The sequence below is a fragment of the Rhinopithecus bieti genome, unplaced genomic scaffold, assembly GCF_001698545.2.
Source record: "Rhinopithecus bieti isolate Rb0 unplaced genomic scaffold, ASM169854v2 scaffold_46389, whole genome shotgun sequence".
Taxonomy (NCBI): Eukaryota; Metazoa; Chordata; class Mammalia; order Primates; family Cercopithecidae; genus Rhinopithecus; species Rhinopithecus bieti.
The window spans coordinates 843,404-860,020 of NW_016818836.1; the positions used below are offsets into that span (position 1 = coordinate 843,404).

General features: G+C 37.0%; 1 protein-coding gene across 1 annotated transcript in view; it reads right to left on the minus strand.

Annotated features, from left to right (window-relative positions):
* EIF2AK3 (eukaryotic translation initiation factor 2 alpha kinase 3) overlaps nucleotides 1-16,617 on the minus strand; it is an 83,272-nt gene that overhangs the window by 47,608 nt on the left and 19,047 nt on the right. The window contains 1 exon segment of the mRNA XM_017857577.1: nucleotides 1,550-1,744. Within this exon segment, the coding sequence (XP_017713066.1) occupies nucleotides 1,550-1,744 (195 nt within the window).

Here is a 16,617-nt window from a genome sequence, read left to right on the forward strand (position 1 = left end):
TTATTTATTTATTTATTTATTTATTTTTATTTTATTTATTTATTTATTTTTTGAGACGGAGTCTTGCTCTGTGGCCCAGGCTGGAGTGTAGTGGCGCGATCTCGGCTCACTGCAAGCTCCGCCTCCCGGGTTCACGCCAGTCTCCTGCCTCAGCCTCCCGAGTAGTTGGGACCACAGGCACCCACCACCATGCCTGGTTAATTACTTATTTATTTTTGTTATTTTTTAATGGAGTCTATTATTTATTTATGTTATTATTATTTTTAATGATGTCTCACTCTGTTGCACAGGTTGTAGTACAGTGGTGTGATCTCAGTTCGCTGCAACCTCCACCTCCCAGGTTCAAGTGATTCTCATACCTCAGCCTCCTGAGTAGCTGGGACTACAGGCTACAGGCATGCGTGTGCCACCATCCCCAGCTAATTTTTTTTATTTTTAGTAGAGATGGGTTTTCCCATGTTGGCCAGGCTCGTCTCAAACTCCTGGCCTCAAGTGATCCACCGACCTTGGCGTCCCAAAGTGGTAGGATTACAAGTGTGAGCCACTATGCCTGGTTGAAAGGATGTTTTTAATTAGTTACTCTTGATAATGGATTTATAAGACCCAACCTTAGAAGCAGATTATATTATGATTATATCCTAAGAGCTAATGTTGGAGAAAGTCTAGGTTATTAACAGCATGACTTTGTTGTCAGATAGAGCTAAGTTAAATGTGACCCTGGAAGTTTCTGAACCTTTTAAAGTCTCAGTTTCTTCATCTGTAAAATGAGTATAAACTTTCCTCTTGGATCACCTTATTATAGGATCAAACCCTATAAATGAGTAGTGTCAATTATTCTTATCATTAGGATTACTATTAATCTTTAGAAGGTTCTTCATCTGTCAAAATGTAAAAAAAAAAAAAAAAAAAAAAAAAAAAAAAAAAAAAAAAAATTACACTTAGGAAGACTGTGAAGATTGTAAAACAATGTATTAAAAAAAGCACCTGAGGCTGGGCGCGGTGGCTCCTGCTTATAATCCCAGCGCTTTGGGAGGCTGAGGTGGGTAGATCACTTAAGGCCAGAAGCTGGAGACCAGCCTGGCCAACACGGTAAAACCCTGTCTACTAAAAATACAAAAATTAGCCAGGCATGGTGGCACGTGCCTGTAATCCCAGCTACTCAGGAGGCTGAGGCACAAGAATCACTTGAAACCACTTGAACCTGAGGGGGTGTGAAATGGGGTGGGGGGTGGGGATTGCCATAAGCTGAGATCAGCCTGGGCAACAGAGTGAGACTCTGTCTCCAAAAAAACAACAAAACACCTGAGACACAGTAGACCATATTTATGAATTCTCTTCCTCCTGCTATTCTGTTCCTTGCTCTGCCATTTATTCTGTTATTAGTTTCCCCTTCCTACCTCACAGTTCTCTTATTAAAACAAATGACAACCTCAGGGAATAATTACAATAAATCTCAACTAGTAATAAGTGTCCTTTAATAAATTACTTTTTCTTTTTCTACCCTAATTTATTCTGATTTCCCCAAAGAAAATTCAGTATTTTCACTTACCTTTCCACTACATGCACTGAGTCCATATGTAGTGAGAGATTTTCCTCCAACCAAAACAACATCATCTCCAAATTTATAAGAAGATTCGAGAAGCGATTCAACTGTGAAAGGAACTGTTTCCATGCTCTCACGGTCTCGATCCCACTGGAAGAGGTCTCCATCCAGGGAAGGAATAATCATCTTATTCCCAAATACCTAAAACAGAAGCTAACTTTTAAAAAGAGCAATAACATTAATTTTTTTCTTATTTCTCCCAGAAAAATAAAAACGTCATACCTTTAAAAGAATAATAGTAATTAAGAGCTAGAGTCTTGATCCTCATGTACTCCAGCCTCCTTCTGACTAGCACATGAAGCAGCACAGTCGATCAACCAGAAGTTATTTAAAAGAACTGCCAATCACTCCCAGGCCCTACACATAGTACTCTAGTAAGGTTTTTCTCAAACTCAGTTTACCATGGGCCAAAAGGGTCCCATAATGGTAGGCTGAGTTACCAAAAGAGAGTTTTATGATCAAGTGAGTTCAAGAAGAGGTTACTATAGGAGCTCTTACAGCCATTAGTATGTTAATGTGTAATATGATTTTCTATAGATAATATATGCAGTATTTTCTAGGGCTATTTTTATCAAGGCCAATTACTGTCATAGACTCAGTTCCAAGGAACACAGGTTTAGAGATATTGATTCAAGTAGTATCCCATCCTTTCTTTTATTTGCTTTCTCACATCTGCAATGAGCTAGAAGCCTGGTAAGTAAGCTTACTTGTTTTGTGTTCTCAGTTGCCCTTCCTTCTTTTAACAATGCTTATTAAGGGCCTACCTATGGCCTGGCACATTCTGATGGCTGGGATAGATCAGTGAGCAAAACAAACAAATCACTGCCTTTGTGAAGCTTAAACTCTGGTGTCATGAGACAAACAACTTAATAAATAAGTAAATTATATGGGGTATGTTAGGTGATAAATGCCATTAAAAAAATGGAATAAGATAAAGGGAGAAGGGTAAATATGCATGGGGTGGAGAGGGGATTATCAATAAAGAGCTTAGGGTAGACCCCACTGAGAAAGTAAATTTGCGCAAAGTCTTAAACATGAGAGAATTAACCAGGTCAGGCCAGGTTTTGCAAAGGTTCTTAGATGGAAGTGTACCCATCACGTTCGAAAAACCACAAGGAAAGTGAACAGGCTGAGAGGCAAGGGTGGAGGCAGAGAGAGCAGGCGGAAGGTAAGAGATTAGTTGATAAGCAGTTGAGCTGTTTAAGGTAGTCAGGTTTGGGATATAATTGAAAGGTAAAGCCAACAGGATTTCATGGTGGATTCTCTTTATGGCATGAGCAAAAGAAAGGAGTCCAGGATAATTCCAAGGTTTCTGGCCAAGAATATCTTATCTCTTCAGTAAGAGTTTTAGTACATGTCTTTGCGACATTGACCTTTGGCATTTAAAAAATTCATAATTGGATCTACATCAACTAATGACACAACTATTTTCCTGATTATCCAGGCTCAAAACTTTAGGAAACAGGAATATGAGAGAAGTAAGAGTTAACAAAATTTTTCTACATAGTTTTTTGTTCTTTAAGCAGCAGACTGCTTTCTTTAAAGGGATACTTACTTGAAAACTCGCATACAGTAACTGAGAGTTCTCATTTGGTGTTCAACTCACACATCCACTTTGCCCCAAACCTGGGGTTTTGGAAGACAGATTAAAAGCCACTATTCTAATTCGCTTCTTTCTTTCATTTTCCAGTTCAAATCCTTATTATCTCCTCCTGAACTACTATACTAGCCTCTTTACAGTTCTTAACTGCAAATTTCCTTAATCTTCTATGTATCTTCCAGATTAATCTCTCTGAGTCAGAGTTAAGCTTGTTATGACACTATTCAAAAATCTTCAACAGCTATTATCTTCTTAATAAAGACCCCAAATCCTAAAGATCCAAAATCCTTTGGAGGACATTCAAAGTCCTCTAAATCTGACCTTAAATAAACCTTTCATCCCTATCTTTTACTTCTCCCCAAATGGGTAGAAATCAGGCATGGTTATTTAAACACAACATTTAATGTTACTGATATTGTTCATTTATGTCATTGTCAATGTCATTTCTTCTTTCTGGAACATCTTTCTGTACCAACTTTGTCAAGAGAAATCCTATCTGGCCTTCAACCTAGCATCACGTATGTTTTTGGTTTGAAATCTAAGAAAATTTTAGCAATGTAAGTTTGCTGACAAAAATCCTATCATTCCTTAACTTTCCCTTTTGTTGTTAACTATAATCCGAGACATTGTGATATTCTTAAAAATTGTTCACTGAACCTCCAAGAAATACTTACCAGGTCAGCTAATGTTTATATTTATGTTTACACAGTGACTGTAAAAGTAGTGCACTCATACCCAGTGCCCAAATTGTGTTATCTAATTACATTCTCCACCAAAAGGAACTAGGGCTCCTCAGAGAAATGGCAGATTCCAGGGCTGGGGCAGTGTAGATGCAAGATGAGCCTTTACCATCTTATTCTTTCAAAAAACAAGGATGTGCTTGGAAAGGGTGAGGGCATGCCACTGGTCAAATCTGGGACAATTAAGCACCAAAATAGTTAAGTACTGAAGTTTTAAAAATAGAAATTCACATGCTCATACCAATAGCAAACAGATAAAATAAATAATATATGAGGGAAAAGGAAGGGCTGGAGTTAGAAAAATTAGCATCTTGCCACCATCACAGTAAAGACTGGGTCATACCAGAGTCAGAAATGGTGCTAAATTGAGGTGGAAACTTTGATGAAGAACAGAATATCTACATGGTCTAGAATGTCTCCTTACAGAGTACTTATCGTTACAAGAAATTAAAAAATAAAAGTTATATATTATATAGTGGAGATAATACCTTCATTGGATAACCAAAGTAAAAATCATCAATGAGAGTTAGATGCCCTGAGAGAGACTTCATCACCTATGTAGTATTCCAGCCAAGAATGCACAGCCTGAACATCAGGCAAGCACAAACTAAGGAAAAGTCCATTTTAAAAATAAAATAACAGAGAAACCATATTCTTCAAAAATGTCAATGTCTGACAAAGAAAGGTTGTGAAAAAAAAAAAAAACAAACTAGATTAAAAGAGGCTAACGTGACAAATGAATGCAATATCTGACCCTAAACTAGATGCTGTACTAGGGGTAGAGGATGCTATAAAGGATATTATTAGGTCAATTGACAAAACTCGAATATGGATGGTAAGGCATTGTATTAATATAAATTGATAACACTTATAACTTTTGTAATTACATAAGAGAATATCTCTATTAGGAAATACACACTGATGTATTTAAGAGTAAAGGGCCATGATGCATATTTAACTTATCCTCAAATATTTCAAGAAAAACAAGTTTGTAGGAGGGAATGGGGGAGAAGAGTAAGAGTGGGTAAGAGGACATGGGCAAGCATATAAAGCAGGCAACCTGGTCGGGATAGGTAAAATCTGAGCATAAAAGGGTTTTTGTTTTTTTTCTTTTTTGGTATCACGTTTATTGTGCAACTGTCTGTAGTTTGAAATTATTTCCAAACAAGAGTTTAAAAACAAAAGAAAGGTACTCAAGAGTCTTGCAGGAGCTCTATAATCAAACTCAAGACTATACCATTAAATGAAGGTTTACCATAATTCTAGACACTTAAAGACTCCTATTGCTCTTACTGAAAAAACATTTGATTTTTAGTAAGTTCTCAAGTGACATTGGTATATACCTCACCTAATATTACCTTGGAGTCTTAGCATAACTATTTTATTCTTTGTTTCCTTCTGTTTCCTGATAATAGATAACAAATTTTATTCTCAAAAATTAAAACCTTTATTTTTAGCTTTTGTAGAATGTCCAACTTAAAGTTGCCATTATAACAAATCTAGGTCACAGTATGCACATACCCTATAATAACAATATGTAGTATTTAGCCTATATGATCTTCTATTTTGAGTTACTTATCAGATAGAAAATCAAGTATTTACTGTTATCTACCTCCATATTATGTTAAATATTCTATATTTTATTTACCAGAACACTAGATTCAAATGATAATAAAGTTAAAAATAGATATTTTAATTGGTCATCTCAACCGTAGTATTAGGTTAAAGTACAAACAGAGAAAGCAGGTGTGCATGACTAAAACAGGAAGAGGAGTAAGTGTGTCTGCAGTAAACAGATAGCATTTCTTTTGACTTATTTCCTCTTCCATTAAAAACCTCTTTTCCTCTAAAGCAGTACCGGGTCCTTAGGGAATACAGTGTCTCCTAAGTGCAAAATCAATTGCCAAACCAATATGGAATAAAATCCATTTTGCCCTCTCCAAAAGTAAAACCAACCAACCAACCAACCAACCAACCAACCAACAGACTGACCAACCAACCTTATCTTCAATTAAAAATATAGTTTAAAGAACCAAGGCTTGATATGATTGACCATACTGAGAAAACTGCCTTATTTTAAAAGTTAAATGCTCAACAGCATTAACTCAATAAGTACAAAACACAAAACAAGGCATTATGATTCAATAATGAATCATCATGTCATATTTCTGGATTATGATTTTAAAAGTTCACTTTTAAATAGCTGCTCTTCACTAATTGGTTGCTTATGAGTCATATACATGGCTGTTGACCTTTCTGCCAATCTTGTCAAGTCTTTCAGGCTGCATATGTGAAAGCAGATGGAGCTTTTCCTTGAGAGCCACAGAAGCAATATATGCATGCAGTTCAGGTACAGAGATGACATCACCCTTCACAATAGCATTACCTCACCCCCTAAGCATAGGAATGAGTCACCCGATAGTCAGCTGCAAATCTCTTGGTAGAAAAAAATGTAGGTTACGGTGATGCATTTTCACATCCCACTGATTTGTTCATGTAAGCAGCTATTTGTTCTAATTCGCTGCTTTGCATCTCAAACTCATTGTGTGACTTGCTTCTCCCTTAAGTCATTTTAAAAAGTCTAAATTTTTGTATTTATTTTCTTTATTTGTTTTTTCCCTGTTCATAATTTAGAATAAAAGGTGCTAGCAAACTCCCAGAGTCTATCTGTGTAATCACAAAGCAGTTTAGTAAAGTAATTCCGTTTCTGTTTCTTAACAAAATCTAAGTGGTACAATGAATACCAGTGGCACTTGCAATCAGGGACTTCCATCTGAAATTAAAATGTGAAAATAAGAACGTTAGTTTTAAAGTGGAGAAAGGAATTTCATGTGAGAAAATAAAGGAAGTACTATTATTAAAATGAGTACTACCAGTAATAAAAAACAAAATTCCTCTAACTATAAGAAAAAATGTTTGCAATTTGATTCTTCCCTGTTTTCTATGCAGCCAACCCCTCTCCCCGACTGACTCACACTTTTTGGGGTTCATTCAACTTTATTTTAACTTGTTGTAAAAAATTTCAAGCATATAGAATGTAGAGAGATTAATAAATCCCCATGTATCTACCATCCAGTTTCAACAATTATCAACATTTTGCCAACTGTTCCATCTATCTCCACTCACCTACTCTATACTTGTTTATTGGAGTAAAATCATCACATTTTAAAATTTCCCCTATTATCTCAAAGATCTACTTTACGATGAGGAATTCCAAGTCTACATATTACATCTGATTCTTTTCCCTCCACGAAGGAGCTTCTTTCACCCCCTTTGTTATGCACTGATTTACTTGAGAAACCAGCTTATCTGCCCTACAGAATGTCCCACAGTCAGGATTGTACATGTCATTTAACTTGTACCTTTATTTCCTGAAAAGTATGATTAGACTTGGAGCTTTGATCTGATGCAGGTTCAATTGTTTTGACAAGAAGACTTCATATCTGGTGCTGTGCACTTCTTATTATATTAGGGGTCTACAAACTAGAGCCCATGGGCCAAATCCAGCCTAATGCCTGTTTTGTAAGTAAAGTTTTATTGGAACACAGCCACACATTCATTCATTTATGTATCTGTCTATGACTGCTTTCTAGTTGCAACTAAAGGCCACATGGTTCTCAAAGCCTAAGATAAGTACCATCTGGCCCTTTATAGGAAAAGTTCGCTGGCCCCTGTGCTATACCATATTAGGAGGCATATAGTGTTTGCATGCCCCACTTTTAATGATGTTACTATCAATCACTTGAGTTTGGGGGAATCAGTCTGATCCCTCCATTTAAAGTGTCCCATCAACTTTTTACCATTTTAGTATTGCTTGATGACCTATTTCAACAAAAGAACTAGAATAGCAATTTCTAATTTTATCATTCTTTCTGCATTTATTAGTTAGGATTTTTCTTTTTTCTTGCTTTTTTTTTTTTTTTTTTTTTTTGAGATGGAGTCTTGCTCTGTCACCCAGGCTGGAGTGCAGTGGCGCCATCTTGGCTCACTGCAACCTCCGCCTCCTGGGTTCAAGCGATTCTCCTGCCTCAGCCTCCCGAGTAGCTGGGACTACAGGCACCCGCCACTATGCCTGGCTAATTTTTTGTATTTTTAGTAGAAACAGTGTTTCACTGTGTTAGCCAGGGTGGTCTCAATCTCCTGACCTCGTGATCCACCTGCCTCAGCCTCCCAAAGTGCTGAGATTACAGGCATGAACCACCACGCCCGCCCTAGTTAGGATTTTTCTATAAAGAACTTTCCCTCATTCGGTTTTGGAAGCCAGATTTGCACACACTAGCATTCTGTTGATTAGTGACTCAGGCATTAAACATCTCAAATCCCAAAAATTATATCCAGAAGTAACTTACCCACTATAAGACTGAAAATTGAAAAGGGTTCAGGAGACTCAGTGAGACTGCTGTGTTCGCTAACCAGGAAAGAGGGAAAAGGAACACACTGATAGTTAGTGCCCTGATAGTTAACAAAAGCCAAGTTCTGTGTATAAGGTAAGAAGTAACAAGATTTAAAAAGGATAATAGAGGGTAAGAAAAAGAGTGTGGCAAGATGCAGATGCACCGAGTGCAGAGATAAGGAAGAAAGAGTGTGTAAAACACCAATTGTCCTAGAATATTTATTAAAGGGGCACACATCCCTATCCCACCTAAGAACCCCAGGGAATATTTCTAGGATAATACAGTAACATGCTTACAACGATGATCCCAAGGAATAAATAAAAAGATACAACTTATTAAGATTGGGAAGATGTGAAATACATGAATACACCATTAATGTCCTCACTTGTAAGTGGGAGTTGAACAATGAGATCACATGGACACAATGAGATCACATGGGAAACAACACATCCTGAGGTCTGTCTGGGTTGGGGGTTAAGGGGAGGTAAAGCATTAAGACAAACACCTAATGCATGTGGGGTGTAAAACCTAGATGATGGGTTGATAGGTGTAGCAAACCACCATGGCACATGTATACCTATGTAACAAACCTGCACGTTCTGCTATATCCTGGAACTTAAAGTTAAAAAAAAAAAAAGAAAGAAAGAAAAGAAAAAGAAACCTATGCCATTAAAAATGCTCAATTGTTTACTTTTTTATTATCTGGAAGTCTCCTTCACCTAGAACAATTACTTTCCTAGCCATAAACCAAGGTGGTGGGGCAACAGCACACATCCAAAATACAAAATCAAGATGTATCCACACCAACCAGAGCAGCTGACTGCACCTCATTCAACTCCATCCCCTGGGTCCCTGACTCTACTACTCATTCACTATGTGACGTAGGATAAAAACGAACACTTCATTGTTTTACATAATGTCTCACGTTCCCTTATTTCACTTGATTCTCAAAGTCACTCTCCACAACTAACTTAAAACGGATTCCTTTTTGGTCTCCAACCATTGACTAATGCTTTTAACACTTTGGGCATCCACAGGCTTCCTGCTTTTTTCCACTGCTTTCCAAGTTCCCCCAGTTGAGACTGGAAAGGGTTTTCCAATGTTCTGTTTTGCTGAAAACTTTCAATAAGACTAACGAATCAACGAGTTGTTTGAAGAGGCATTTGCATTATAAGCCAGTTATCTCTAATTATGGAAGTATTTATAAATATTCATAAAGTCTTCACACCAAGTAGCAGATGGGAAAATCTGAAGGAAAGCAGGATAATCCCTAAAATCCTACTAAAACAAATCTATCATTGAAACACTTTTTCTCTCAATTTTCTCTGACTTATCAGTCTCTCTCAATTTTAAAATGTTGGACTTTAAAACTTGGTCATAGGTCTTCTTACCCTACTTTCTTTCAAGGTGATTGATCTTCTCAGTTCCCATGACACAAGCAATTCTAATTTTAATTTCAGCCCAGACTTTTCCTCTGTCAGCACAAGACCCATAAAGTCAAATGCCTTCTTTAGCATCTCTCATGGTCTCTCCAAACTCATATGTAGAAAACACATGTTCTTCCTTCCTATACCTGTTCTTAATTTACTACTAAATCCTCCTTTGCTCTTGTATCTTCATAAAGATCTTCCTTGTTAAACACCCTTTGAATCCATCACTTTACTTCACTCATTTCCACTGTCACCATCCAGTCTATCATTCCCATCTGGATGACTACCATGCAGTCTCTTAACTAGCGTGGGAGACTAGAAATAGTCTCCCAATTTCTGCTGTTGTTCCAGTCCATTTTCTACAGTCAGAGTGATCACTTCCACTTAAACCTTCAACGGTTTCTCATGGCTCAGGATAAAATCTGAAATGCCAAACATAGCTTACTAGACCCTGTATAACCTGGTCCTGGCCTGGCCTACCTCAATGGGCTCATTTCGGCTACTCTCTCCCAACCCTCATTCCCGTTGCCATCCTCAACTTCTCTTAGTTCCCCGAAAATGCCATGGTAACTCTCGCCTCAAGGCCTTGAGATAGGCTATTTCCTCTCCTAGAGCAATCCTCCCCTTCCTCTCTACCCATCTCTTGCCTCAGTAACTCCTGATCATACAAGAGAGGCCTTCTTTGACCATCAGGCTAAGTAAGCACTTAAGCTTGTTGGAGTCTTTCTTTGTGCTCTATCCTGCCTTGCGCCAGTTACCACACTTACTTGCATTATTTACACTATAATTATTTCATATTTGCCTCCCTAGCTGGCTCCACACAGTACCTTATAAGTTCTAGGAAGGCAAGAATCATATCTGTCCTGGGCAGCGCACAATTCTGCATGCCTCCCTCCTGCAATCCAACAATGTTGAATTCAGTTTTGGATGTGTTAAGTTTTGGGGCCTGTGACTATCCCACTAGGGTTGTCCTAGAAGCAGTTTAGGTGCTCAAAATGTGCTGAGTTATGCGCTAACTGTGCTCTACGCAGGATGTCTCTGAGTAATTAATCTCCATAAAGCACATGAAGAATTATTAGTAGAGAAAATACAAATAAATTGGTAAGCATTAAGGTATTTTAAAAAACATTAAATGTTGGAAAGAGGGAAGACGTAAGTACAAAGATCTAGGGTTGAGTCTCAGCTTTACTACATCAGACAAATCTCTGAACCATTTTGATCTCCAATTTTATCATCCAAAAAATTAGGGTTAATAAGAATATTTACTTCACAGGGCTATGTAAATGACTAAGTAAGAATAGATATCATTTTACAAAGTATAAAGTGCACTCAAACAACAGTTTATGATCCAGGGCTGCTTACTTTGAACTTCTAAGGTAACTTGTGTGTATTTATGTGTATATATACATGTATACTTAGTTAAAAGCAAAAATATAAACTCAATCTAGCTCATGTGACCACCTATAATTCATTGTGAGCTTTATTTTATTCTCTATTGGAAACTTCAGGAGAGAACTATTACTCATTAATACAAAATTTCAAAAATAACAAAAGCTTTTTGAATTCTAGAGAATACCTGCTCCAGAAGTAAATTAAAGGGGAAAGCAGACAGAAAGCTTAATTATGCAAAGTCAGTTATTTCTTTCTCAAACATGGATTCACATCTGTTTAAAAACAAGGCCTCAAAACCAAATAAAGATTAATTCAATGTAGAATTAAATATCTCAAACTGCTGCAGTTTTTGATTTATCAGAAAGCTCTACCAGGCCTAAAATTCTTCGACTGTAACATAAAACTCTAATGGATTGAAAGAACTTTATTAATCAATAAGGACAATCAATGCTAAAGAAAAATTAACACATATATGTTTGTATATTTTAATTCTTCAAAAATGATACACTTGAATGGAACATAAACAGTAAATCTTAATTAACCAAAATGAGCAACTGACTACATTACTAGACGTCAGAACTGACTATTTGTGACTTAAAAAAAAAGAGATGCTTCAATATTATTGTATTATAGAAATATATATTTCTACACCTCCCTGGAAACATTGGGGAAAGTAAAAGGAAGACTGTTTGATAAAAGTAAAGGGTCTCCAGGAATGGTACCTGAAAGACAAGGGAAGGGGCATCACCATTAGATGATGACGCCCTAAAGGGAGGGGTAATGAGATCGTTCAGCAGATCCGTGTATTAGTCAGAATGCATCCCAAGTGACATGCTATATGCTTAAATGTTGAGAAAAAACTCTGCAATGATTTGGTATTTATTATCTTCAAAAATTGTAAATTAGTACTCAAGAGCAGAGAAATACCAAGTAGATAACTGTTTAATTCTTTTTTTCACTAATTTAGTCAACCTACAAAACAAACTGCCCCAAGGAAAACTACCAGACTAAGCATACTTCTCACAGTCATGATAAAAGAACGCTGATTTTAATAACTATCTCTGCCTTCACCTAGATTAATATATATTCATGACATAAACAATGTACATGAAGAGCCAATTTCCTAAAAAAATAAGAAAAAGAAAACAGGGCCAAATAAGTTTCTCCTTTGGTGACATGCAATGCTGGGATAAATTAGCTTACTTCACAGCACTACTTTCAGCCATGCTAAGAGATTAATACAACAAAATTAAATTAAAGCACTGTTTCATTTCTATAATTAAAAGAAAAGCAATTAACCCAGGCAATTACTTAAATATTGGCTTGCTACATGATTGACAGCTACGCTTCAAAATAAACTGCCATCTTAGATGACACAGACTCAAAATGTGCTAGTTTGCGTACAAATGAAAAACTGCAAAACAACTTGGACAGCTTTTAGTATAAGTAAGAGAAGCTTTAAAAGAGATTACAGACCCTCTTTTAATAGACACTTAAAAGGGTCTACTAGTAGACTCTTCCTGAACAAATCAGTAACCAGTAAAGCCGTACCCTTTTCAAAGGCAGTCCCACTTTTCAAAACCCTTGTATTAGTGGAATGCACGCAGTCTGATATGGGGAGGGGGAGGAGGCTGGAGAGCACCAGCATCAGAGCTGTCTGTTTCTGCACCTGTCTGAAACAGAAAGGCGGTGTCCCTTGGGGAGAAACATGCCTAAAATAAAGCAAAACCCCAAACCTTATCTAAGTTTAGACGTTAGAGTTGTTTGTTCTTCTTAAGAGGAAAAAAAGGGCATCTTTAACAGAAAATCAAAACAGAAAACAAATATGGTATCTCTAAATAAAGAAAAGATAAAGGTATTCATCTAAGTACAAATTAGTTATATATACACAGTAACAATATGCATTCTGAATAACAATAAGGAAGGTCTTCATATTTAAAAATGAGTTCCAAGACATAAAGAAGTAGATAGTTCAATCTACTTAGATTTGGTGAAGTGATCCAAATGTAGCCCAGAGATCCTAAAGAAAAAACGATGCTCATGTGTTACAAAACAAAATTTTAAGACAATCAGTGGGGAACCACAGACAAATTTCCTTAGTGCTTTGCTCCAAGGTTGAATCTGAATATAAATTACTAGAGGAAAGCAAATCAGGTTTCATGTCAGGTGGTCCTTCTGAAAATTAAAAACAATATTCTTAGCTACCATTAACTGGCAAAAATATTATGCTTAGAACCTAAGCACATCTGTTAAAGCTAATACAGTGAACTTTAGGTGCATCCTTTATTCTAAGACACACAAACATGCACCCTAACGGTTTTAGCTTATGTATCCACACTCTTTTCAGGAGATAATGGCAAATGAGATGTGTGTCCCAAGGTACACAATTCATACAATTCATTCTAAATATAATTTAAAACATCCTGTTCTTAATGGAACTGTCAATTTCCCTTATCTTCCAGGAGCTTATTTTTTTCATTGATATAATCAAAATCCCACTAAAGCAACAAAATACACTATTTTATAAGCCTTTTGGATCAGAAAAGGTTAAGAACAACATCAGAGCAAGCCAGGAGGCAAGTATGTACCTAATGGTAATTCCTAGTGAATTTGTTCTTTATTTTCAGAAGAATCCTTAAATGTAGTAAAAGGGAAAGTTCAAAAATTTCTCCAGATAATTTACTTGGGTGTTTCATGCATGTGACTGTACCTGATGCATGAAGTTAGATTATCTTTAGAAATGTAGTCCAATCCTATAATTTTACAGAGAAGGAAATTAAAGCTCTACTGATTAAATAATTTAGCCAGTTCACACAGTAAGTTAATGGAAGAATTATGACTAAAACTGAAGCTCCTGAATCCTAGGCCCTCCTCCACAATACCACATAGTCTAAAAAGTTCCTGTGTGGCTTTATTATTCCAGCAAAAGTACATGTGATCCACAATCAATTCCTTTATCAATAACTTAAAAATTATTATACAGTCTATCAAATCCTTTATCCTTCAGCTTCTCAGATTAATAAGTAACTTTGATAGTTGCAGAGAATACATCTTCTCTGGTCTTCTGAGTTGAATCTGTTTCCTCTTCATAAGACAGGGTTGTGCTATGTGGCCCAGGCTGGTCTCAAACTCCTGGGCTCAACCGGGCTCAGCCTCCTGAGTAGCTGGGACGACTACTCAGGAGGCACGTGCCACTGCACCCAACTTTCATACCACTCTTGATGAAAGCTTGGAGGAACTGACATTCTAATACAGGAGTCTCCACAGGAAGCCATGAACCTATTTATTGTTACCTGGGAGGTGACACCTGATATATATCCATGCCAGCTCTTTCTGCCTGCTACAACTGGCCCTCTTCCCTACACCAGCCTTTACAACCAAACACACTGGGTTTCTGAGAGAAGAAGTTAACTACTTCTCACAAAGTTAACTATTATGAAGGTTAAGGACCTTAAGAAAACACTGCACCGGATGCATTTTGAAGGTAGTATTACTCTATGCATCCAATTCACAGCATTTCAAATGGCAGTTTTTGATTTTTTTTTTGTTTTTGAGACAGGGTCTCACTCTAAGTCACCCAGGCTGGAGGGCACTGGTGTGATTTGACCCACTGCAACCTCCGCCTCCCAGGCCCAAGCAATCCTCCCACCTCAGCCTCCCGAGTAGCTGGAACTACTGGTGCATGTCACCACACTGAGTTAATGTTTGTAATTTTTTTTGTATTGTGTATGTTTTGTAGAGATGAGGTTTCGCCATGTTGCCCAGGCTGGTCTTGATCTCCTGAGCTCAAGCAATCCACCTGCCTTGGCTTCCCAAAGTGCTGGGATTACAGATGTGAGCCACTGTGCCTGGCCTTGGTGATCCTTTTGTGGTGTTTTGTCCAACTTTTTTTTTTCTAAATCTGAACTGGACAAATGTTCAACTTTTGAACATAACTTCTAGATGCTGAGCAGCACACACCTTGCTGAATAACAGATGACTCACACTCACAATACATTCTTCTCTCCTTGCTAATATGTTTATAATTTCACAAATATTCTTATATTTCTATCATATACCAAATAAGTAATTTTCAAAGTATGGTTTGTGAACTCTTTCAGGGGTGCAAAATAGCAAACAGTTTTCAAGCAAGGTGTGATTTGCCTTTTCACTGGGTTGCTATTTGCCCTGAAGGTATAAAAGCAATGCTGACTAAAACTGCAGGTGCCTTGTCACAATTCAGGAACCAAACTAAGAATACAATGGTATTCTTCACTCTCATACACCTGAAGTAAAAGGAAAAAAATAGAGACAGTTGCACTTAAGAATGTTCTTGATGAAGCAATAAAAATGACTGATTTCATTAAATCTTGACCCTGAGTACACATCTTTTCATTATTCTGCATGACTAATTAGGAAGTATGTAACAAGCCTTTCTTCACATGCTAAAGCATGTCTTGAGGAAAAGCGCTTCTGGAACTGAGTTGTGAGCTGAACTAGCAGCTTTGTTCATTGAGCTCCAATTTTACTCAAAAGTCAACTGAGAAAAATCATGATTATAGGACTTGGGTATCTGGTAGACATTTTCTAAAAAATGAACAAAGTGAACTTTTTACTTCAAAGAACATATCTTGACAGTATTTGTGATAAAATTTACATTTTCAAGTGAATTCTAGAATACTGGAAAACTTGGGCCAGGCGTGGCGGCTCACGCCTGTAATTCCAGCACTTCGGGAGGCTGAGGCAGGAGGACAGCTTGAGCCCAGCAGTTCAAGATCAGCCTGGGCAACATAAGAAAACTCCATCTCTACAAAAAATTAAAAAAAAGTAGCTGAGCTTGGTGGCAAGCGCCTATAGTCTTAGCTACTTAGGCTGAGGTGGAAGGATTGCTTGAGCCCAGGAGTTGGAGGCTACTGTGAGCTATGATCACACCACTGCACTCCAGCCTGGGCAACAGAGCAAGACCCTGTCTCTAAAAGACAAAAAAACAAAACAAAACAAAAAAACTTGCATCTGCCAATTTTCTCTTGACAGCTTCCCAGTACTTACAGACTTTTCTGATGAGATCAGTGGTTAACAGCAACAAATTTGATTTTTAAAAAATATTCCATAAGGAAATATTCCAATATTTAAAAGATCTGTGTAACTCAGTCAATATTTTCCAAGTTATAAAATCATGCATGAGTAAAAGGCAAGACAGACCAATGGATATTAGTGTTCAGAGTATAAAATGTTCATTGACACGTTTTCTGATTCCACACTGCAACTAATCTTTAAAAAACTTCCACTTGTTTTGGCAGAGTATTAAAAAAGAATGGCCTCAACTATTTGAAAAGGCTACTAGAATATTCCTCCCTTTTCCAACTACATTTGTATGTGACTGGATTTTCTTCTTTATGTAGTTAAATCAAAACAACAATGCAATATTTTTAAGGCAGAAGCGGATACAACTGTCTTCTTTTTTTTTTTTTTTTTTTTT